The sequence below is a fragment of the Bufo bufo genome, chromosome 5 (assembly GCF_905171765.1).
Source record: "Bufo bufo chromosome 5, aBufBuf1.1, whole genome shotgun sequence".
NCBI lineage: Eukaryota > Metazoa > Chordata > Amphibia > Anura > Bufonidae > Bufo > Bufo bufo.
Genome location: NC_053393.1, coordinates 483,501,313 through 483,527,801, shown reverse-complemented (window position 1 = coordinate 483,527,801; position 26,489 = coordinate 483,501,313). Strand labels below are relative to the sequence as shown.

The window sequence follows — 26,489 nt, the reverse complement described above, 5'->3', positions numbered from 1 at the left end:
GAAGCGCGCTTGTTGGTGGCCGGACCGTGGTCCTCCAGCCACCACTCTCCCCGCTCCATTCTTGATATAGGTGCAGGTCCCAGTGGTCGGACCCGCACCTATAAGACAATGGGGGCATATCCTAGCGCTATGCCCCCATTGTCTGTGATGAGACAACCCCTTTAACGCTAGGTCGGGGCCGCATACAGATTTTTCATTGTCACACAGGATCCTGAACTGCCCCACAAGTATTTGCTTTAGAGCATAGCACAGATTAAAGGGGTATTCCAGTTATATTAAATAATTCCCTATCCACAGGAAAGTAGATATCTATTAGGTCAGTGGGGGTCCTTTCACTGGGACCCCCACTGATCACGAAAACAGGAGCTCTCAAAGTTAATGGACCTGCCGGTTAACCTCTCCATTCATTTCTATGGGAGTTCCAGAGGTAGCCAAGTGCTGTACTTGGCTATCGCTAGAACACCAATAAAAATTAATGGAGTTACCCAGCGCATGCGCTACCTGCTGCTCTGTTCATATTGATGGGCTCCACGGGGTATGGGACCCCTGTTTTCGTGATCGATGGGGTCTCAGTATTAAGACCCTCACCAATATAATAGTTTTCGTATATATACGGTGGATAGGGGATAACTTAATATAACCAGAATACCCCTTAGAACTTTTCAACATCATTATAGAGCGTATACATGTATTAGATTTATATAGTTTATATCTATATGTGAACCAGCTGTTCTCAAACTACAACTCCTAGAATCCACCTTTTACTTCTATGGGAGTTACAAAAACATCCAAGTATGTGTGCATGCTGGGAGTTGTAATTTCAAGGCAGCTGGAGCGCCAAAGGTTGCTGATCCCCGCTCAGTTGACTTACTTTTATTACTTGGACTATTACTTCCACTAAAAAGATATAGAATTAACAAAAAAAAGTCAGCTGACCAGAAGTGATGATGTCATGTCCATTGTTCATGTGACCGCTCAGCCTATCACTCGCCTCATCGATCACGTGCTGTTCATGCACACATGTATATACCATAAGCCCCCTCCACCGGAATACATATACAGATTGTATCATCGCAAGTAGCAGCCGAAACACTCTAGCACAGACCATACGAAATCAGAATCCTTTCTACCCATAGTTGGAATTCGGGATGAGCGAATTTCATATTTTGAAATTTGTTTACTGGTAAAAGCAGAATTGCGTTAGGGATTCCGTTACCACGGACCATAACTCAATTCTATGACGGAATGCATAGCGGCATTCCGTTATTCATTCCGTCATAATAGAAGTCTATTACAGGACGGATCCGTTATGCAGCCCATAGACTTCTATTATGACGGAATGAATAACTGAATGCCTCTAAAGGCATTTCGTTATGCACTCCATCATAGAATTGCGTTATGGTCCGTGGTAACGGAATCAATAATGCAATTCTGCTTTTAACAGTAAACGAATCGCAAACAAATTTCATAGGCGGAAATTCGCTCATCTCTAGTTGGAATGTTCGAAGGAAAGGAAGGCACAGGCTAAATGGACCCCACATGACAGGACCTGCTAATATTATTCTTTTTGTCCTAACAGATGACCACAACAGGATAATTCTGAAGGGCGATAATAGCCACGACCACTCTGACTACATCAATGCCAGTCCCATAGTGAGTATTTGCCTGTCTGCTTTGTATCTTATATTTCATTCATACCTTATTGATACATTCACACTTATCGACCAGGCATCTTTTTGCTCACGTACGAGATGTATAGCAAGCTGAAAGTGCCTCTGCTTTGACCTGGTTATGGACGGTAGCCTAGAGATGGAATTTGAGTCTTTGACTACAGGATTGTCACCTATAGGGGGCACCAGGGAAACATTTTTCTTCCTTTTGCAAAAATTCTATTTTGCATATGTTTTCCTAGGAAGCATTGCCCTAAACAATTCCTACCAACTGCTTCTCCGTAAGAAAGTCAGTAGCATTTGTCATGTTGATGAAAGATGCCCTCCATGTGTCTGCCAAAGAGAAAATGTAAAAAATGAAAATCATAAAAAAATATATTTAGTACATGACAATCTCTTTCTAACAAAGCTAGAACCAGCCCTGAACCTCACATGGATCCAGAGATCTCCTCATTCATTGCTCTGCTAGATTTATATCAAGCTGACAGCTCAAGGGGAGTGTCTTTTCTGCTGCAGATAACAGCTCAGGGGGCGTGTCCATGCTCTGCCTATCACAGCTCAGGGGGTGTGTCCATTCTGCTGCAGATAAGGGGGCGTGTCCATGCTTTGCCTATCACAGCTCAGGGGTCGTGTCCATGCTCTGCCTATCACAGCTCAAAAGGCAGATAAAGGATAAAACTGAGCATGTGCGACCATCTCAGTGAGCAGGTCAAAGAAATAAGAAAAAGAACAAACAGCAGGTGGCGCTATACAGAAACATTTTATTGAATAACTCAGTGGCTATGCTAAAATTCTAATTACATGCAATTGCAAAAGTATTTAGATCGAGGAGCTGGTTTTAAAACTGTAGAATATGTTTCGTGGGACAAGCCCTTTAAATGTCTTTAGGGTACCCTAGTAGTGAAGTACTAGAAGAGGAAACCTTACCTTTCCATTTGTGATGAATGTTTTAAGCTATGTTCACATCGTTAACAGATAAATCTGGTAGGAACAGACTACTGGAGTTACCATATCCAGCATAGCCCTATTAACTATAAAAGGATCCAATGGTGATCTGACGAGTTTCCAGCATAAATGCTGGCTTTCTGCTGGACAAATAATGCTGCATTTATACTCCCCAGATCACCGCCAGATCCTATTATAGTTCTTGGGGATCTGTCGGTGTCCCACTATGTCCCACAGTAACTCCAGTAGTCTGTATCTCTACCAGAACAGACTGCTGGAGGTGAACGTGGCTTTAAAACTATAAGATTTTTCAATTTGAGGTTTCATATGCTGGCTGTACATTAAGTTCTCTAAAAATGATAATGGATGCTGCTAAGAGGTCAGGCCGCACAAATCTGCTACTGCTCCTAAGTCCACTCTATAGATGAGAACAGGTCCTTTCTCCAAACCATTTTTCTCAGGATCAGTCACTAGATAAACCCCTTGGACCACCCACAGATTTAATGCCATTGTGCTTTTCTCAGCAATGAAAGCCATAAGTCTAGCTACAGCTGTTACTTTGAAGTCTCAAAGAACGTAATAAAGAAATTCCAGTAGTTGAAGCAAATCTGGTATTGTTGAATACAGCAGGCCATTTATATTCAGAATGCAAATAGTTCCAAGTTGCCGAATACACTCCATTCTTTTGGATAATACTTCACCTCACAGATTGGCTTCCTTAACTGTGTCTTCGAGAATGACATTTCAAAGATTAGTCCACCCCGTCCGTCTTACTGAAATTTTCCATGAACCCTTCAAGAAATTCCTCCTTTCTCTCTCACTGTAACTCTAGCTACATAAGCTTTGCATGAAGATGTAAAAGAATTACTACTGCAGTATATCATTATATCATGCTATATGAGATCTGCCTACATCATTGTGTCCAAACCATGGTTTTCTGGATCTTTGAGGTTTCTTGGTGCATGTTCAGATGTTTCCTCAGCAAGGGTCATCACTTTTAAAGTAGAAATGGTAAAATGATTTCAGCCTATACATACATGTCTGGAAAACGCCAACATGTCTTAGATTTCTAAAATGTGCTACCCTTATTAGTTTATTATTATTATTATATTATTATAGTATGGTCTGAGAATGTGAGTAGGGGCTTCCCCAAGAGTGAACTTTTTTTTTAAGGGTTCAAAAAAGGTTAGAAATCACTGGCCAACACTATAAGAAATGTTTAGTGAGATAGCACCATCCAGCATCCTTGTGATGGCTATATCATGCCTTTTCACCACTCATTTATAGAAGGCCTTATCTTGATTGTTTTATGAGGGCCTCTGGTAAACTTCCAACAAAAATCTTTTTTTTTTGCACCTCTTTCAATGACATGTGAGTAACAGTGGTTGGTAATGCAATGAAAACTGTTTGACTCTGAACATCTCTCTTAAAGTATTGTCCCATGAAAAATATTCTAGATTTTTTAGTCCACTGAGTCATTCATCTGAATAGCGCCACCTTCTCTTTGCTCTTTTCCTTATTTCTCTGTCCACCTCAGTAGCATTGTGAGGTGGACACACGTGCTCAGTTCCATCCTTGAGCTGCTGCTACCCGCTGTATCTACTGTTACCGCCTGTGAAGAGAGCTGTAGCAGAAAGGACATGCCCCTTGAGCTGTGAGCTTGAAATAAATCTGTTTGGAGCAACCAGAAAATATAAATGGAGGGAACGCTGAATCCTTTTGAGGTACGGGGCTGGTTCTAGCTTTACTAAAAGGAAATTGTCATGTACTATATGATGTCTGATTTTCCTATATTAATCAATGGATAATCCCTTTAAAAGGCCATTCCCTTCTTAAGGCATGGCATATCGCTAGGTTATTGCATCAGTTGAGGTCCTGACCTCTGAGTTTTCCACCGATCCTAAGAACGAGGCGACCAAAGGACTTGGCACCCCCAACAGGGAAAAAAATCAAAAGATTTGCAGCATTATGGCCCCCTCATTCTCAGGATGGGTGGGCGTTTCAGAGATCTGACCGACAATACTTACAATATGATGGCAAATCCTAGCAATATGAGATGACAATGCCCTTTTAATGCTAGATGGAAAAAGTCACTTGCAGCTCAACTCATGGGGCCAGATTTATCATTAGCTCAGGTCAGAATAATGGAGTGAAAAAGTCCCAAAAAAAGTCCCAAACGCTAAAAGTGCGCACAAATTTGCGACTTTTTTCTGCTCTGCACTATGCTCGCCAGTTTTCTGAAAGTGGGCGTGTTTTCTTATGTAAATGAATCTCTAGACAGATTTACTATTGGGATTATTTAAAAAGTCGCAAAAAGTCGCAATTTCACTCCAGTGAGGACCATGCTTATGTTATGAGACTTTTTAATAGAACACTTTTTCATAAAAACGTGCGACTTTTTGGTAAAGATGTGCCACTTTTGTAAAGCTGCTTACTGACGGATAAACTGCTACCGTCAAACCACATTTATTACAGTCTTAAAGGGCCAATCATAAATCTGACTTGGCTAAAACTGACTTTAGCCATATGTTAAAGTGGAGTGAGCTGTCAGAGTAATGATACATCTGGCCCATGGACTTTCCCAATTTTTACTTTAGACATCAATGAGGTGTGTTTTAAGTGGAGTTTCTCTTTAATAGCAATTTTTTAAATTTGCTATGAAATAATTACGTCAGGCATCTGATTAAAGATATCACCTTCAATATTCCTTGTCTTAGTGAAACAGTGAAGTGTGAAATGGTTACTGCTTTCATTTAGGCTGCATAATGCCAAAGTAATTCTACACTGTGTTGTTGGGGGGGGGGGGGGGGGTGTTTGCGGATGCTTATTTTCTAAAATAATTACTTTGTGAGAAGGCATTTTAATTGCAGATTCACTACCGTAACTTAATGTCACATTTCAAGTTATTTGCAGTGAGCTGATGTAGATGGGAAGTTGTTGCTATTAGAATCCTGACATTATAGTGTTATATTGCACTCATGTAACTGTGAATAGCCTAATGTACGATGCACAGACATTCTCCTTCTACTATTCCAGCACCGCAAGGATGACATTTATTTGTGTGTTAATCAGAGCACTTAATGGATTGAACGAGCAGCCCTATTTCATTCACTTCCACATAAAGAACTATTGATGAGCATCTTATTGAATGGCCATTGATTCCCAAATTGATTTTACTTTACTGTGCTTCTAGGAAACCACTTGAGTCACACATTTATCCCTCATTTATACTCCTCTGGGTTTTTATAAACCCAATTCAGCTTTATTTATTGTGGCTGTGGGTGATCGCTTCATAAATGGGCGTTAAATACATTTTGCTCATTAATATAGAATTTTCAGTATTTCACGGATGAACTTTCATAGCTCTATCTCTCCTCATACACTTTTGCTTTAAAGGGGTTTTCTCACTTCAGCAAATGGCATTTATCATGTAGAGAAAGTTAATACAAGGCCCTTACTAATGTACTGTGATTATCCATATTGTCTCCTTTGCTGCCTGGATTCATTTTCCCATCACATTATATGTACACTGCTCGTTTCCAGTACCTCTCAGGTGGCATCTCCTCTGATGTAGATGTTCTCTGACATCTTCTCCATTTGGCCATGATGACTTATTCTACCCACCTCTTGTCTCTGCAGAGATTGCCACACAGACGACTTAGGTTCCTCACTTTTCCATCCTCCTCCTCACCCTGGTGTCCCAACAGCGTTATCCTGCTGCTACCCTAATACTGTTTCCCCTGTGCTCCCCATTGCATCCAAATACTATACTTACACAATAACAGTGCCAAACAGTCTCAAAGTGCTCCCAAAAGTCCCATAATACCCGCACTATGCCCCCAATAGTGATAATGCTCCCCAAGAGTGCCCCTTCGTAGTAGTGCCATCCAGTGTGCTCAATAATAATGTCCACCATAGTTCCCCCAGTAGAAATTAAGCCCCCTATAGTGCCCCCATAGTAATAAAGCCCCTCTGTAGTGCGCCTAGTATTAATAAAGCCCCCTTGCATTGAGCCCAGTAATAAGGCACCTATAGAGTCCTCAGCAGTATAAAGACTCCTATACAGTGCCCTCAGTAGTAATCAGGCTCCCCTGTAGTGCTCCCAGTGCTTAAAATGGCTTCTATAGTGCCCCCAGTAGTTAAAATGCCCCAGTACTACCCCCAATAGTTAAAATGCCCCAATACTTAAAATGCCCCCTATAGTTCCTCCTTGTCATGCCTCAGTAGTTATAATCACCCCTATAGCTGTCCAGTAGTTATACAGCCCCTGACCCCTATTGCTCCCCAAGTCATACAGTCCAGACACCCTATAAAGCCCCAGTAGCTATACTTACCCTGACCTCAGTAGCTCCCAAGTAGTCATACAGACCCTGATCCCTATAGCGCTGCAGAAATTATACAACCCCTGACCCCTATGGTGTCCCAGTAGTTATACAGCTTCTTCTGACACCTATAGCGCCCCAGTAGTCATACAGACCCTGATTCCTATAGTACTCCAGTAGTTATACAGCCCCTGACCCCATCTAAAACCCCAATAGTTATACAGCCCCTGACCCCATCTAAAACCCCAGTAGTTATACAGCCTCTCACCCCGTGTAAAACCCCAGTAGTTATACAGCCTCTCACCCCGTGTAGAACCCCAGTAGTTATACAGCCCCTGACCCCGTGTAAAACTCCAGTAGTTATACAGCCCCTGACCCCATCTAAAACCCCAGTAGTTATACAGCCTCTCACCCCGTGTAAAACCCCAGTAGTTATACAGCCCCTGACCCCGTGTAATACTCCAGTAGTTATACAGCCCCTGACCCCGTGTAGAACCCACGTAGTTATACAGCCCCTGACCCCATGTAAAACTCCAGTAGCTATACAGCCTCTCACCCCGTGTAAAACCCCAGTAGTTATACAGCCCCTGACCCCATGTAAAACTCCAGTAGTTATACAGCCCCTGACCCCGTGTAGAACTCCAGTAGTTATACAGCCCCTGACCCCGTGTAGAACCCCAGTAGTTACACAGCCCCTAACCCCGTGTAGAACCCCAGTAGTTATACAGCCCCTGACCCCGTGTAGAACCCCAGTAGTTATACAGCCCCTGACCCCGTGTAGAACCCCAGTAGTTACACAGCCCATGACCCCGTGTAGAACCCCAGTAGTTATACAGCCCCTGACCCCATGTAGAACCCCAGTAGTTATACAGCCCCTGACCCCATGTAAAACCCCAGTAGTTACACAGCCCCTGACCCCATGTAAAACCCCAGTAGTTACACAGCCCATGACCCAGTGTAGAACCCCAGTAGTTACACAGCCCATGACCCCGTGTAGAACCCCAATAGTTATACAGCCCCTGACCCCGTGTAAAACCCCAGTAGTTATACAGCCCCTGACCCTTTTAGCACCCCAGTAGTAGTCAGCCAGTAGTAGAAGCCATAGTGACAAATCATCTGCAATGGCAGGCCATAAGTCTCTTCCTGCCTGCATCCTAGCGCAGGTGGTCGCAATGATGTCATGGCACAGCCTGGGCCACTGAAGCGTTCCCATTATTGGCTTCAGGCCTAGTGGCCTGTGGCCTGTTAGAGTGGGGCAGAGAGACTTTGGCTCCTGTGTCCCGCCACACACAGTATTCAACTGTAATGCCATAGAGGTTAGAGGACGGTTGGTCTCCGGACCTTGGTCTCAGATGTTTCTGGCCTAGCAATGTCCCCGATGAAAGGCTATTCACATATATGCAGGTGTACCAGCAGATTGTATCCCTACTCCTACTGAGCATTCAAAGGGATGTCTGGAGAAATGTGATCGGCCAACGTCCGCTGTGTGGCTTGCTGAAAGGCACACTAAACCTTGAAATGAACGGTGAGAGTAAACAAGAAATATCGTTTCCCGCACGGTTTGTTCGTTTGCAGCATTTTCTGCATGTTCCGGAAACAACCAGTCTTGTAGAAATCTGGCAGAGAGCACAGGGGTTAATCTCCTACTGATATCTTCAATTTTCATCTGGAGACTTGCTGAAGGACAGGACTTATAAATAAAAGGGAGCAGGGTTTAAAAATCTTCTTGTGTGACTGCAGACGGGGGAGGGGGTCTACTTCAGCCAGTTGTCTTACAATTAGACACGGGACAGTGAGGAGGAGGAGGGGAGACATGGCTGAGCCCCCGGGACACATTGAGAAGATTTCTTTATATATTTTATCACTCTTGATGGTAACATGAGCAAAAATTGGTCCTAGGGAAAGGAAGAGATGAAAGGAGTTAGTGCTGAGATATTTTTGAGCATTTTCTATGTTTCTTTGATCCCATTAAGTGCAAGAAAATTTAAATTTAAGAGGTTATCCCAGTCCTGTGCCTCACTTGGATCCCAATCGCTCCCCATTAATTGCTCTGTTAGATTTATTTCAGGCTGGCAGCTCAGGGGGGTGTTTCCTTTTTGCTGTAGTTCTCTCCCTATCACAGCTCAGTGGGAGTGTCCTTTTTGCTGTAGTTCTCTCCCTATCACAGCTCAGTGGGAGTGTCCTTTCTCAGGGTGTGTATCCTTTCTGCTGCAGCTCTCTCCCTGTAACAGTAGAAAGGGTTAGTGGAAGCTGAAGGATGGAAATGAGCAGGTTTATCCACCTTTTGTGGTCCGCAAAAAACGGATCCGCAGAAAATACGGATGACATCCGTGTGCATTCCGTATTTTGCATAACGGAACAGCTGGCCCCTAATAGAACAGTCCTATCCTTGTCCGTAATGCGGACAATAATAGGACATGTTCTAATTTTTAGCGGAACGGAAATACGGAAACGGAATGCACATGGAGTACCTTCCTTTTTTTTGTGGACCCATTGAAATGAATGATTCCGTATACGGTCCACAAAAAAACAGAACGGAAATGGAATGAAAATACGTTCCTGTGCAAGATTTTATAAAGGTAGACAGAGAAATAAGGAAAAGAACAAACAGCAGGTGGCGCTGTACAGATACATTTTATTGCATAGCTTAGTGGCTACACTACATTTTTTATTACAAGAGATTACAAAAGTATTCAGATCTACCTGGTTTGGAAAATCTAGAATATTATTGTGGGACAAACCTTTTAAAGCGCCTCCATGCCTGTACCTCTACCATAGTTCTTTCTATCATAAAATCATTTGGTTTTCTAACCGTAAGGAACTATTCAGTCTCCTCATTTTGCTAGCTAAGCTAGAATACGGTTAAGCGCCCTGACTTCTTGTATGATAACATTGCTGCTAAGTTACCTTTTTGAGAATAAATGGTCATTTTTTTGGCTTTGAGTTCTCAGAGAACATATTTATCTCTTTAGACCAAGCCTTCGAGAATAGGGAACCTAGGTCTACATGAGTTATTGTTGTTGTTGCTTGAGGGAACCATAGCTTTATGCAAAATGAAATGCAATCAATGGCTTATTCATTTTCGTATTACTAGTTGGTTACCCATGAGTAGGTCATAAATTAGATTCTTCTTTATTTTCACGGAAAATACCTCATACATCAAAAATGGCAGCAGGTCAGAGTAAATTGATTGCCTAAAAGTATAACATATGTTTATAGATCTGACCCTTGTGGTTTTCAACTTTCAAATATGGATTCATAATGAATGATAATTTATTACTTGCCTGGGTCAGGGCCATTCATTTCTCCTGCCTGTAATCCCATTGTTTTCTGCCAGGGGTTTTCTGCTAACCTAGATGACATTTATGGGGTATTCCTGGAATGGGATCTTATCACCTTTCCAATAAAATTCATTTATCCTGTGCCAGTAAAAGGGATGAAGCTTTGTGCCTTCCAGCTAAAGCATTTCATACCCAGGGCTCGTATCCATTTCCTATAAGTAACAGCCCGGCTCTAAATATATTTGATAAAAGTGAAGTTTTACTCCTGTAACTGGTGCTGGATATAAAAACTTTACTGAATGTTTTCTTATGCTGATAGAAATAAGTGAATTGAATGATCCCAAAAAACATTGATACCCAGTGGAGGCAGATCAAGTGGTTGCTATGAGGCCTGCCAGGTTGGGGTTACAGTTCAGCTCCTCACTATTTCAGAGGCCACTTTCAGCTCAGCTATAAGTAGTCCTAGACTTGTCATTCTGACATGAAGGAAGATGTGCCTCCAGCATTCTGAGGGTGCTTGAGGACAACCCTGTATAACCTTTAAGTTTTTAGTCCCAGATTGTCTTGCTTGGGTCTTGAACCAAAGACTTGCCATACAGGGGGCAGAGACCTTACCAGTTAAGCCACATGCCTAACGTCCCATGCATAACGTACTGATATCTGAACAGATACATCTCTATATATGCCAGAACACTGTAAGTTTTTTTAAAGGTTAACGTCAAAACTTTAATTATGTTTAGTAATTGCAAAAAAATCAATGGTTCAAAATAAGTTGCAATAAACACATTTGTGTATATAAATTATATATATAGTGCATTTGGAAAGTCTTCAGACTAGAGATGAACGAACCGGACAAAATTCATTTTGTTTGAAGTTGAAAAATTTGGTCCGGGCACAAATCAATTCATCCCTGAGCCAGAAAGAGTGAGAGAACCTAGTACAGCAATATATGTTTCTCAATAATATATGAGTTGGCTAAGTGGTACTCTTTTTCAATATAGAGAGCCCATGTTACGCCGAGTATGTGTGCTTAGTTTTGTAGACCCTACTATGCGAAGTAGCCGAGTACGTGTGCGCAGTATTGTAGTCCAGGTGATGCGCCTGGTACGTCGAGTACATGTGCACAGTATTATAGGCTAGGCGATGTCCCTCTGGGTTGCTGGGAAAGATATTCAAATTAGCTTTCCTAAACCTATCTGACATGGCAGATGTTAGACATGATCATTTGCATATGTTTTACACAGAAATCAAGAGGAGCATTTTCTAGACTACAATAGTTGTCACGTGTATCAACTGGTCTCCATAATAGAAATAGTACCCACCCAGACGTTTCAATAAGGCCTTACACCTAGAAATGTGGTTCTCATCAGTTTTTTTTTCTGATTAAGGGCTTTTGTCCTCAAAAAACTACTTGCAGATGTGAGGTTGACTTAGCTATTTTTCTTGCTTTGCTACATAAGCATGTTTAAAAGGCAGGAAGGCACCTCTGCCAATTTGCTGTGTGAAAATAATGCAGTACTCATATGCTGCTGTGTTCTTCTTACTGTTTCCCTACTTTGCCTGAAACTAATCACAAAAAATTCAGGTTTGACCATAGAACTAGTTTGACATCCTTACTTCAGAACTTTTCAATTTTTTCACATTGTGTTATGCTGTGCCCTTGTGCTAAATAATTTTTTTTTAAGTTTGTTTTCCCCATAATTCCCAGCTGCTGAACAACACCCCCACAGTATGATTTTACCATCACCATGCTTCATTGTAGGGATAGTATTGGGTAGTGCCTGGATTCTTCAGTGCTCACTGGATTCCTCACTAATTACTGCAGTGATGGTTGACATTCTGGAAGTTTCCACCGTGTGCGCATAGGATCTATGGAGTTCAGGATTCTTGGTCACCTCTCTTACCAATGCACTTCCTCCCAATTACTTGGTTTCATGGAGCAGACAGATTGAGGAAGAGTCCTGGTTGTTCCAAATGTCTTCCATTTAAAAATTTTGGGGGCCACAGTTCTCTTGGGAACTTTCATTGCTGCAGAAAGTTTTTGTACCCTTCTACATATCTGTACACAATTCAGCCTCTGAGCACTACAGGCAGTTCCTTTCTTCTCATGGCTTGGTATTTGCTCTGATATGCATTGTCAGCTTTGAGACTATATATAGTCATGGTTATGTGTTTCCAAATCATGTCCAGTCAACTGAATTTACCAAAGGTGGACTCCAATCAAAGATAATCAATAGAAAGAGGAGGCCCCCAGAGCTACATTTCAAGTGTCATAGCAAAGGGTCTGAATACTTATGTGCATTAAAAAATGTAGTTTATTCTTTGCAGACTTTCTAAAATTCAGTTTTCATTTTTTTTATTTAGGGGGATTGAGTGCAGATTAATGGGGGAAACTTTTTTATTTTTAGCATAACACTATAACATAACAAAATGTGAAAAAAGTTAAATGGGCAGATTTATTGTAGCCCAGTGGCATACATCGGGCTATGATAGCCAGGCCCACTGCAGGATGCTGCACCTGATTTATGATGAAGCATGTGTCTCATCATAAATTAGGCACAGCATCCGCCAGTCTGTGTGCCTGAACTGAAAACTGCATCAGAGCACACACGCACCGCCCTCACCACGCCAACTATATGGGAAAGTGGTGAGGCCGGCAGAGAACTGGCATTTGCGCAAAAAAAAAAAATTGCATATCTTTATGATACGCCAATGCACGCCTTTATGCGCGGTATTGTTGATATTCAGGGGGACAGTTTTCAGTGAATAAGTATTATCACTTGAAAAACATACCGCCATATTGCTCAAAACAAGACACGCTGTGCTGTACATACATTTTCTGAATACACACATTCAGGTTTTTTTTAGTGCAAAGTACATATAAGGAACATATGTTTCCTTGTAGAAATGGCATTATGCTGTCATTTAAATGATATAAATGTAAAGAGCGGCTGTGTTAGGTAGAGAGACAGCCATTCGTGGTCCGTTAGACAGAAGCAGAGAGAATCAATGCTGATTTGAGCACCGCTGTCAAGGAGCTGAGCTATCTGTTACATCAGAAACAGGCCATTCGTCGCCTTTTAGCGATAATCAGCTACTGTCAGAAAACCGCTTTTTGGAACGTGGCAAACATAATGATGAAGAACAAGGAAATATGCCATCTGCTTACGAGAACTAAATATAATTACAGCTAAGCTATGAACATTGTGTAGGATGTGACACAATAGAAGTTCACCTATTGCCTACTAACTTGGAAGTGGAGATGGATGAGCGGATTTTTCCGGTTTAAAGGCTTTATACTCGAAAAGATAATGATGACTTAGGGCTCGTTCACACGTCCGTGTGGCAGGCGCATGGGGATCGCAGACCCATTCACTTGAATGGGTCCGCGATCCTTCCGTTCCGCAAAAAGATAGAGCAAATTCTATCTTTTTGCGGTGCGGAAGCACGGAACGGAACCCCAGAAAGCACTCCGTAGTGCTTCCGTAGTGTTCCATTCTCCATTCCGCATCTCCAGACCTGTGAGAATGGCCACGGAACGGTGCCCGTGTATTGTGCATCCGCAAATGCGGTTCGCAATATGGCAACGGGCATCACACGTTCGTGTGAACGAGCCCTTATCCTCAGTATAGGTCATCATATCAGCGGGGGTCGAAGCCCCGACACCCCACCGATCAGCTGTTTCAGAGAGCTACTGCCCTCACCGAAGGTCTGGTGATTGATGCAGGCTCCCGGCAGCTTTCCAAGGACAGCGCTGTACATCGTACACTGGCAATGCTTGGTATTGCAGCTCAGCCCCATTGACTTGAATGGGGCTGAGCTTTAATTAGGCCATGTGACCGATGTACAGTGATGTCACTGGCGCAGGAGGAGGCTGCGGAGCTCAAGGCCTCTTCTAACAGCTGATAGGCGGGGTTCCCGGGTGTTACACCCTGGCAGAACTAATACTGATGACCTATCCAGAGGATAAGTCATAAATATCTTTAAATAACCCCGTTAAGATTCACAGTTTCCAAAACCAGGGACACACACAGAAATCCTGGGTTCCCATTGCAGTAAAAGACACATGAAAATTAGCATTAAAAAGCACCTAAAGGACTCTCGGACTGTGAGAAGCAAGATACTCTGATGAAAGCAAGTTTGAACTTTTTGGCTCAATTCTAAGAGTCATGTCTGCAGGAAACCAGGCATTCCTCAACACCTGTCCAGTGTCCAATACCATCCCTACTGTGAAGCCTGCTGGTGGCAGCATCAAGCTGTAGGGATGTTTTTCAGCAGCTGGGACAGGGGGGCTGGTCAGGGTTGAGGGAAAGTACTGAGATATTCTTAATGAAAACCTTATCCAGAGTGTTCTGGACCTCAGACTGTCTTCCTTTGTTGTCAATGATAGCTCTATAAATTCCTATGCAATGAGCTCCCCCTGGTGGTGGCTGAAGGCAGCCAGCATTGTAATATATTATCTGAGATTTATCAATGTATTTATGCCAGTTGTCCAGTGTAAATAGGTTGGGAAATATGGTTGAAATCGTATCAAGTGGGCGACTTTTTTAAAATAAAATTTTACCTTTATTAAAATTTCTTCTGCTTAATATATTTTTTTTAAATCATCAGAAATATGAAGTGGGGCAGGGGGCTTATACTAAGTTTTGATGAGACCCTATAAGATCTGTGAACATCCCTGTTTCTATCGACCATCCAACCAGCATCTGGACTGTATGGTAATACAGAGGTAGACCCATGATTATGACTTTTTGATATAATAGGGGGACTCTTTTTATAAATAGCCATTTTCAGCTGAAGTCAGGCTGTCTGTAGTGCTCTATAATGAAAGGACAACCAAGGAACATCCACACAAACATGAAGAGATCACACAAATTCCATACAGATGCTGCCTTTCAGGAGCGTAGCTATAGGGGGTGCAGAGGCAGCAGTCGCTACTGAGGGGGCAGAGACCCTTGTGTCCCATAAGAAGACACTGGTATTATAGAAAGTGCACGCTGGTCAGGTTACACCTCTGGCTGGAGGGAAGGGGGTTAGGTCAAGGATTTGGCATGGGGGGGGGGGGGGGGTGCTGTTTCAATTTTTGCCTCCGGCAGCACAGAGGCTATGTGCTTCCTTGCCCCTGGCCACAAAGCATTGAGGGAAGGGGGGCCCAAGGTGAACTCTTGCACACAGGCCCATGAACCTTTAGCTACGCCCCTGTAGTGCCTTTGGTCATATTAGACCACCAGGACTACAGGACAACAGTGCTGATCACTGAGCCTCCACACTCACTGGGATCACTATTTTGCCCTCAGAGGCATTTACACAAACATGTGTAGTTTAAATGTACGGCCAGTTTAAAAAAATACAGCCTTCACGTATGACATATGTCCATAGCAGTGAATGGATGAGGTGTCCATATAACAGCCATAATACCCAGACCTGAGCTTAGCATAGGGTCCATGATTATCTAGAAGCACACGGGGTGCCAGCTTGGCAGCTGTAATACAAATATTGAAATGCCGCTGCATTACCGCCATCTAACGCTGTAATCATAGATCTACACTACGGCGGCACCACCCAAGCCACGTTAATACATGTACTTTTGCTTGCACTTTACCGTGTTTGGCAGCCGTACTTTCTTTGACGGAGCAGTTCCAGGTAATTATCCTAAAGCTGCTTTTAAGGCAAACTGCAGCCCGTGAACAGGAACATGCAGAGACTAGAGATGAGTGAATCGAATCCCACGAAGTGGAATTCGATCTGAATTTCAGAATAAATTAATTCAATTCGCTTAGAAGCCGAATTTCCTCGTGCTTCGTGTCAGCGAATCGATTTAACCTGAAATGGAGGCGGTAGGTTTGATTAAAAAAAAAATTATTGTTAATTTTACACTCAGATCATGTATGAATGCAGCATCGGAGGGGTACAATGACGGGGGCGGCGCTATCGCAGCTCCGTGTCATTGCATCCGTTACTTACAAAAAAAATGCGCTTTGTGACGAACGAATTTGTCACAAAGCAAATTCTGCGAATTAGCTGAATCGAACTTTAAAAGAAATTCGATCATCTCTAGCAGAGACCCTTTATTCATTGGAGGCGAAATTGTGTTTTTAGTGTTTTTTTTTTTTTTTGTAAGTCAAAATACTAGTGACAATGGGATGTAAATGTACAGTATGAAACCTATAAGCTGCACTTATTCCTGGATAGAGAGACATCAGTCTTGTGATTTTCCATAACATTATTCCGTTTCTTTATACATTGCAGCTCATGGTCGACTATATAGCAGTCCAGTATATCATTTCAATTACAGAATAAATCAAGAATGTTCTTCCAAGCAGCAAAAACTTATTACCTGATAGGTTACAAATTGAATTCTCCAGGAAACTTGAAAGCGCTGTTGAGGCAATGCCGGCTTGTGTATTTCATTCGCTATACAAGTATATATGAACTGGAGATATTTTTCTAGATCTCGGCAGTTTATTGGCAGTAAATATAAAAATTTGCAAAGGAGAAAAAAATTGATTTTTTTATTCTAAGTCCATGCTTCTCAAAAATAAAAACCACTGTATTATGTTATTTTCGACCAATTATTGGAGATGAGAGAATGATCAGTGGAGGGCAAAAATATAGCAATTAATAAACTAGACTCAACTATACAACCCAACCTCAGGACAGGAGTGTCTGATGTTTGTTTCCCTCCTCCTACTCTCTCATCTTCTCTACTTTATAAATCTGAAAGGTGGTATGAGTCTTGAGGCCCCCCTTGGTCATATTGTAGTGCTTGTGGATAGAGAATTCCAGGGCAGTTTCTCATAAGGAAGAGCTCTGATCAATCTGAGCTTGAGGGGTTCAGCAGTTGAAAGGACTTCAAATGGACATCTTCCAGCGCAAACACGACCGAGACGTTTGCGTCAAAAAACTTCTTAATTATTTAACATCCCTATGACAACGCATTTCAGAGTGTAGATACGCCGTTTTCAAGTCCGTGGGTATCAGTCCGAGGTTGCGTCCGGATGTTGTGAAGCTCCAGCTTCTCGGCTGTCAAACAACTGAACTTGGTACCAATCTGAGCTTGGGACCATAAGAAACCATACAGTGACTCTTAAGATAGCCATAAACATCTGATTAATTATAAGCCAAATCTGCCAATTTCAGAGTGATCAGCTGTCCATCTCATCTGTATGGCAGTCTCCTAACTCTCTTTAATGGTAGATGCTGGATTTCAAGGTCCTCGATCCTTTTGTTCTCAGGGAGATAAGCCACCAGAGGTTTATGGCAGTGGTTTATTCCCCTCTTCCTATTCAGATCACATGCGGATTCTGCACATGTATGGATAGTGGTGGCAAGCCCGAAGAGATATCTGAGAGCTATCTACAGTGTATGTCCGGCCTTAGACAGAAATATAGAACCTTATTCCCTAAATGATAGATAGCACTTATGCTGACACCACGGAAGATCAGCTATGATTCCCCTAGTTCATACACAGAAGATTTTCAGTACTGTTTCTCTGTATCTGATAAATTATATGTCATGAATTCATTCTTAATTTTATTTTCCATCATGTTAGTTAATATATCAATTCTTCTTTTGCAGATGGACCATGACCCCAGAAACCCGGCTTATATTGCAACTCAAGGACCACTCCCATCAACTGTGGCTGATTTCTGGCAGGTACAGAAATAATAATTATTCGAATTATTTTATAATTCTGTTTTTTTCCATTGTGGAATTAGCATTTTTGTATAAAGAGCAGACACAAGCATTATTAGAGCATTTTGAATAGAGATGAGCAAATTGCTCAAAATTCCGTTCAGGTTAGATTCTGCCAAATTGGTCGACAGATTTGATTCAGGTCCGAATGGATTTGACCCAAATTGAAAGTGTTCCAGTTAATTGGCCTGGAAATTTGTGCATGGCACTCTGAGGTCTCCTAACCTTTCACTGTTTTATTTCTTTTTTCTTTTTTTCTTCTCTCTTCTCTCTCTGTCACTCTCTACTAAAATGTATCGTATTCAAATCACCAAAAATATGAATTCAGATGCAACTCAAAATTTGGGTCAAATTTTATTGGTTTAGAATCGATTCACTTGTGTCTAATTTTGAAACATGTCCTTATCAAAGATACAATTAAAGAAGTAGACCTGTTTGCACAACTCATGGAAATTGTAGGTCCCAAGTTTCCATGGTACTGTACAATCTCCATCATGCTTTGCGGAGGTGTAAGAAACCTGCCATAGTCCTTTACTGGTTCCTACTGTTCCACAACATGTCTGTGACTTCATATCAAGGTACAAGTTTTTTCCCCGATTAGTTTCTATATGAATCTGATTGTGGGGATCCTGGAGAAAGTAGGACCATAATATATGGCACTATATGGCGCACCATAGCTGCAAAGTACAAAGCTGTAGGAACCCTATTTAACGTTGTGCTACAGTGTCTCCTGTTGCTACAGGTAAAATGACTTGCTCTTTGATTTCTAATGACATGTATGGTTTCCAATGTGCTCTAAAAGTTACATTTTACCTTAAATCTATTTTCCAGCTGTTCATTGACCTTTATTGTTGAAATAAACCTTCTAGATTGCAGTGGATTGACAGAAATTGATTGTACTGCTCTGTATAGACTTCTGAAATCTTTTTTTGTCATGTTGCTAGCAGTTATTACTTCCCCCCAGAGGTGGTCTATAAGCCTTTACAAGCATTAGGTTGTCTGCGGATCCTGCCAAAAAATGACAGCATCTTCCCATATCAATGTGAAGTCTAGGAATTGCATCAGGGATCCTGCATTTCAGTTCAAAGACAGAATATATCCTACTATTTCATAAGTAAAATCATATGACCCATAAAATGCAATACAGAGTAAATTAATATTTAAATATAGAAATCTATAAATGATGTGTTACTGGTGTCTCCCTTTAAGTGTTTTTGCTGGAAGCCCTCCAGCCTTTTTGTGAAGAGGTAAAATAACTTCCCACAACAGCAGAAAGGGAATAATAAAAGACAACTGACGGCGGGATATGTGGATCTTTGTAGCTGTTGTATTACTTCACATGTTTGCAAGTTATTGCAGGATATTGAGGTTGATTTGGCAGTTATTTAGTTGGACTTTATAAGGGGAGACAACCGAAGAACTATAGATTTTCTCAAAGTCTTATGAATAATATACAGAAATAACACAATGTAGTTGCCGATAGTTTACAAGAATTGGCAGGTTTACCCAGGGCTCCCTCCACATGGTACTGTTGTACAGTATATCAAGCAAGGCATTGAATCTCACATTCCCTCTGATAATAGTTTATGTAACCCTGCTCAATACATAAGAACCATACTATAAAATACATTTCAGATTTTTATATTTCTGGTTCCTAGAAATATTTAGTTCTCAGTACGGAATCCCTTTGATGCAACACAGAGCTGCTTCACCAACGCATTTCAGTCCAGCTCACAAGGAGAAGCTGTTCTAAGTTGATATTCATGACCCTAATTGTTGTCATTAAAGTGGTTTTCCAAGATGTTTTTACTGATCACCTATTGTCTGGATAGGTCATCAGTATCTGATCGGCGGGGGTCCGACACCCAGGACCTCCGCTGATCAGCTGTTTGAGAAGGCACCGGCGCTCGCTGTAGTGCTGCGGCCTTCTCCCTGCTCACCAGGCACAGATCCATCCATTTGATAGCAGCTGTGCATAGTATTGCATCTCAACCCCATTCACTTTAATGAGGCTGAGATGCACCTAGGCCATGCGACCGATGAATGTGACATCACATGGCCAAGGGAAAGCTGCAAGCGCTGATCAGCGGGGGTCCCAGGTTCCGGACCCCCACTGATCAGATACTGGTGACCTTTCCTAAGGATAGATCATCAGTAAAAATATTTTGAAAATCCCATTTACTGTAATACCATTATCTGCCAACACAAATAAGCAAAGGGCTAAAAAGAATAATTATAAAGCAGCTACTCATAACCCATTGCAGAGCGGGAATACTGTTCTGTTCATAGAAGTGGAGCGATCATCTGTCATTGTTTGTTTGCCTTATTTAGATGAAGTAGTTATTGTTGCATTCAGTCAGTTTCATGTAAATCTTGACCTTTAAAGGGATTCTGTCACCAGGATTAACGATATGTAGATATTTATATGTGTCCATTAGTCTCCATGCAGTGTTTACAATGATCCCTCTGTTTATGCTCTGTGTGTGTTAGATTGTTATAAAAAACGATCTTATTGATATGTAAATCACCTCGGTCAGGAGCCCAAGGGGTTGTCCCACGATATGTTGGAGCCCAGCCGCGCCCATCGATCCGGAGCCCAGCACCGCCTACCACTTAATTTATTCGCTCCACTATCCCTGACGTCAGTTCTTCTGAGTGCCGTAATCTCGCGCAGAAGGAGCCAGCGCATGCGCAGTTGACTTGTTGACTACAGTGTCTACTGCGCCTGCGCGAGACTACAGAGCAGAGATTACATGACGTCAGGATAGTGCAGTGAATAAATTAAGTAGTAGGCGGTGCTGGGCTCCGGATCGATAGGTGCGGCTGGGCTCCTGGTCTCTGCGCTGACACCCCTCAAATCAGATGTTGACATCGTTGCAGCCAATCAGAGGCTGTGGGGGTGTCCAGCTCCCCTTGCGTCATGACAAATGCATGTTGACATCGATGGAGCAGTGGAGCATTGCAGACCTGCAGGAAAGGAGTGGGGAGCCATTACATCTCCAATATACAAACCTGATTTATTAAAAAATGAAAAAATAAATAAAATTTATTTGTATTGTTAAAAAGACATAAAAAACCTATTCATACAGATAGAAATAGAGCCTATTCATACAAATGGAAAGCATGAGATTTCATAAACGTCAAAAGTGTCCCTTGCGGTTTCAAGGGACGTCAAAAACATCAAAAGTGTCCCCCAGAGCACAAGGGAATGAGGGTTTAAATGCACTGTATTCAGTTTCCTATCTGCTAAAATGACACTGTCATTCTAAAGTTGTTGCTAACAACCTTTTGGAGCATACTATACTTTTATGGCTCTTTAGATAGATAGATATGTCCGAGAATAATTGTGGTTTACAGTGCATCCATAGATGGCTGTGGATAGAGCTGTGTTGACACCATGGATGCGTTTCTTAGTGGAGCCACTAGCTGGTGGTAGCTTATCTAGTGGTTGTCCTCCAGCAATAAAGGCATATATCATGTTGTGATTGATGGTAGTAGTGGTAGTACACCTTAGATCATAGTCAGGGGCATACATAGACAAGTAAGGGCCCCATAGCAAGGATCACACCAGGCCCCCCACACAGAACAGAAGGGTTTCTGCCTAAACCCCTTTCAATGACCCTTGGGCCATTTTTCCACTGCCTCATTTGCTAAAAGTTGTTCCTTTAGAGGGTAGAGTCCTGACCAAGTAGTCACCTCCAGTAGAAGAAGAGATAATCCCAACTAAGACTGGGCCCCCTCTTGCCCTGGGCCCCATAGCAGTCACATAGTCTGCAACTATGGTAGTTACGCCCCTGATTATAGTGACAATCTTATTGACCATAGTCTAAGCACCAGTAATAAATGCAGGTGTCCTGGAATTCAATTATGAGTATGTATATGACCAACATGCTTGTATTATAGTCAGTAGATATTCCTCAAACAGCATCAATAACACATAGATTCTTCAGTATGTTATGCAGAACTCTAAATTTCCAGTCTCAGTATAGGTAGCACGCAGCGCTCCTTCCCACCTTCCGGCATACAGCGTTCCTTAGTTGCTTTGACAGGGACATGTTGAAGGAAGGCGGCAGTTAAAGGATGGAACTGAGCATGTGCGTTCACGTTAGTGAGGTGGACAGAGAAATTAGAATAAGAGCAAACACCAGGTGGCGCTATACGGACAGATTTCATGGAATAAGTCAGTGGCTATACAAAACTTTTAATTACCTGCAATTACAAAAGTATTCAGATCCAGGTGATAGTTTGAAAACTGTAGAATATGTTTCATGGGACAACCCCTTTAAGTCTTTGATATTGCTGCTTTGCTACTGCATCTTGAATATATGTTATGAGTAGAGATGAGCGAATTGCATTGTCACAGTGCGGTTCACTGTGACAGTTGTGTCCGTGTAGGCTGGCTGCATGCCCTCTTGCGTACTGGCTGCAGGCTGCCTCCTGTGCAGACTGGTTGCTTGGGTCTGCGTGCTGGCTGCGGTGTCTTCTGTGAACTGCTGCCTTTGAATGTTTGCTCTTCCCGTGTCTACTTCTCTGTGCAGTTCTTATCACTGTTGCCGTGCAGGCTGGCTGCAGGTTCCCTCGCGTACTGGCTGCAGGCTGTCACCTCTGTATGCTGGTTGCGTGGGACTGCATGCTGGCTGCAGTGTAGTGTGTGAACTGTGCCCTGTGTTTGTGTATTCCCGTGTCTGCCTCTTTGTGGCTTATGTCTCTGGTGCCGTGCAGACTGGCTGCATGAGCCTTGTGTACTGGCTGTGTTTTTCACCATGCATGCTGGTTCTGCGATGCGTGCTGGCTGCGGCTTTGTGTGTGAACTGGGTCTGAATTTGCATGCTTCTCTGTTTGTCACTGTGACATGGGTTGTTTGTGCTCTGGCGTGCTGGCAGAGGTGGACTACGTGTATGCTGGTTGCCAGGGGCAACCTCCTGTACTGCAGCCTGTGTTCTGGTAGGTTTAACTTCCCCTGATCTGTGCCTGGGTGTGGATTATCAGGTGCCCTCATTAAGCAGCTATTTCTACATGTGAGCTCTGGGGATTGTGGGTCAGTCTTTCTAGTGTCTTGCTGGGTGTAGCACCTCTCTGCTTACCCAGGAGGTCAGTCTTTCCTGTGCCTTACTGGGTGTAGCCCATTGCTGCTGACCCAGGGGGTCTTTGCCATCTGCCCTTGTTTGTGGTGTCACCTGTTGTTGCTGCTTTGATGTTGTTGGTATCTGTTCTATAATGGTGTTTGATGTTATGTCCTTGTCTGATCTGTACCTGTCCTGTATGATGTTTTTGTTATCCTTGTCCGTTCCTTGTTTCGCCTAGCAGTGCTCTACTGCATCTGATAGCCTGGCAGTGCTAAACTGCTTCTGATTGTAGTCCTGTCCCATGTCCTGCCTGGCAGTGGCTACTGCTTCTGCTCCTTCCCTGTTCTTGTCTGCCTGTGGTTCCTTTCTGCTTCTGTTCCTATCCAGTGTTTGTCCTGCCTTCATGAGAGGGTCCCTGGGTTCTCCGGAGGGAGGATCTCTAATCTGTGTGGATCTCTAGTCTGTGTGTAGCTCTGCCTGAGACTGCCATGCTTCCATTCCGCTTGGGGTCCAGGCATCTGCTTCTGTGCTGGTACCCATTTGTCTTGTTGTCTGTTCCATGTCCTGTGTTTGCTTGGGCTCCAGTTCTGTGTCTGTTTCCACTGGTGGTTTCACCAGTGTGGTTCTCTGCAGATAGGAGCCAAGTGTGGCGGGAACTTCCTGGAGGTGCGACCGGTTCATCAACAGCACAAGGGGCTCTGTGAAGAACGGGGCTCACTGGCTCTCCACTCTCTGGGTTTTGCCTCTGCTCTGCCGGTGCACTTGGTTCAGTCATGTGCTTTTATTACACTTGTAATAAAGTTCTCTGTGGGTCCTTGGTCTGTGTTGCCGTGTCCTGTTTGCATGACGTCCCGGAGGTCTGCCTTGGCCCTCCGGCACGTGACATGCATGAATAATTTGATTGGTTCAGACGTTAGACTTGGGTCTGAATAAATTGCACGTGAATGGAAAGCACCTCAGTTGCTCTGAACAGTCGTGTATGACACTCTGGGGTCTCCTAGGGCTGTATCTAACGTCTTTCAAGATCTTTAGTGCAGAGACAGCATTAGTAATGTCAAAATGACATATATGACTATGGGTAAGTAGATGTTAGCCGGGGTAACAATCAGCCTGTTTAATAACATACTGCACTGTCAGATTGTTTTTGAAATTTAAAAAAACATTCAAAAACTAGCATTTTAAGGCCTTAGAATTTTACCTTATAAAATACCCAAATAATAAGGTTGGTTTTGATGTATTCCCTAATCCTTCCTAAGGATTACATTCTCATATTATTATAATTGCCGTCATCTTTAGAACTGTTGAGGACTATTGGCCTATTCACATGGCCATTTTATTTGCTGACACAGTAAAAATAGGTGTAAAAAAAAATAGGACATGTCCTATTTTTGCCGTTTTCACGGACCGACAGTTGAAGGGGACAGTTTTTAATTACAAAAACATTTAAAGAAATGGCCGTTAAAAAACTGTCTTTTTTTTAACTTTTTGTCTGTCGTGTGAATGTAGCCTAATGCTGTATTTCCCTGCTTTTTTCTAAATAATGCTCAAACGCCGTATCAAAGACCTGAATTGTGTGGTATTTGCCTTCTGCTCAAGCTGGCAGTTTCCACAAAGAGAAAATATTTAAAACGCGTCTTTTCTAAATGCTGCGTCGTGCTTGGGGATTTGGAAGCAGCTGCAGAGAAAAAGTGCCTAATGAAAATGAAATTTGAATTTGCACTGAATGGAATGAGTTTTGATTGTGCGTCTGAGTGCTGTAATTACACGTGTCACGCAGTAATTAAGCAGTTGCAGTGTGGCCACGGTGTGTCTCTCTTTTGTCTACAGATGGTATGGGAAAACGGCTGCGTTGTAATCGTGATGTTGACATCACTAGCAGAGAATGGAGTCAAACAGTGCTACCACTACTGGCCTGACGAAGGCTCCAACCTGTACAACATCTACGAGGTATTTATCCCGACCTGCTGTAACCAAAGCATCACGTTACATCACTGATTACATGAAATAAAATGTAAAGTAAAAAAAAACTAAAATTCAATCATGGAAGAAAAGATCTCATTATTTGGTGTATGTAGCTCCGAGGTGTCGCCATACAAAATTTGGTTTTAGTTTGATCTTTTTAGAAACTTCATCTTCTCCCCTTGTATATCATAATAAGATTAGCAAGAAGAGAGGTTTTAAAAATGTATATTTTGCAGAAATAGCAGAGATCATAGAGGAGAAGTAAATATTAGATGTGAAATAGAATACTACTGTATATATAGTATATTGATAGACAAAAATAAAAATATATTTATCAGAGAGTTTGATAAATAGAAAAATATGAGTTAAACCAGTAGATTAATAGATGGATGTGGATGGATAGATTAGATAGATAGATAGATAGATAGATAGATAGATAGATAGATAGATAGATAGATAGATAGATAGATAGAAAGAAAATATACAGATAGATATTCTTAATATATGTAGCTAGATATGAAGCACATGGATTAATGGAAAGATGCTGCATAGATAGACAAATACAGAGATAGATAGATAGATAGATAGATAGATAGATAGATAATAGATAGATAGATTTGAAAACCACCTAAAATATACATCTTTCCTCCCTTCATTCTTTTAATTTCAAAAGAGTCTCTAGGCTGATGTGAATTGTGACAAGCAGAAGTTGATTGAAGTCTCCACTTTCTGTAGAGGTTCAGAAGCTTCTATAAATAAAGCCCTTCATTTCTGGCAGGAGTGAGCCAGGTGTGGAATGCTCTAGAGAAGACAGGTTTTTGTAAAGCAATTTGAAGCAGATGTTTGTCGATGTTCTTAAGTTGTGCCCTATGACTCCAATCCCATACAGGTAAATCTTGTCTCTGAACATATCTGGTGTGAAGATTTCCTTGTGAGAAGCTTCTATCTAAAAAACCTACAGACTAATGAAACCCGCACAGTCACCCAGTTTAACTTCCTCAACTGGAATGACCATGGTGTGCCGACTTCAACGCGCTCGCTGCTAGATTTCCGCAGGTACCGACTTGTTCTTTGAACCTTCATGTATTCAGAGATTTATCCACTCTGTGATTTTGATATCATTCCTATGATGTATTTTTTATAATGCATTTCTATACAAATATATACATGTACTTGGAATGAGACCATCCATAGAAGCAAAAGAACATGAAAGGCTTATGATTATTTTCCCTAATGCAGAGAGATCATGCACACAGTGATGTCAAAATATCGGCATAATGTGCAAAGTGAAGTTACAGTACGGGGATAATGAGCACAGTGATGCCATAGATGATACACAAGGAGTAATGTATGCAGTTGTATCACAACAGTTTGATAATTTGCATAGTGATGTAGAGAGTACCTCTATAATATACATCTATAATAAACACAGTGATGTCACAGTGCAGGGACAAGGTAGACAGTGATGTCACAGTGCAGGGACAATGTACATAGTGATGTCACAGTTGTATAAAGTAATGCCACAATACAGCAATAATGCTTATAGTG

General features: G+C 42.1%; 1 protein-coding gene across 1 annotated transcript in view; it reads left to right on the top strand.

Annotated features, from left to right (window-relative positions):
- PTPRN2 (protein tyrosine phosphatase receptor type N2) overlaps positions 1 to 26,489 on the top strand; it is a 1,243,324-nt gene that overhangs the window by 1,188,209 nt on the left and 28,626 nt on the right. Inside the window, exons 16-19 of the mRNA XM_040434195.1 lie at positions 1,580 to 1,653; positions 17,797 to 17,874; positions 24,807 to 24,926; positions 25,831 to 25,997. Coding sequence (XP_040290129.1) covers positions 1,580 to 1,653; positions 17,797 to 17,874; positions 24,807 to 24,926; positions 25,831 to 25,997 — 439 coding nt within the window. The remainder of the gene's footprint in view (positions 1 to 1,579; positions 1,654 to 17,796; positions 17,875 to 24,806; positions 24,927 to 25,830; positions 25,998 to 26,489) is intronic.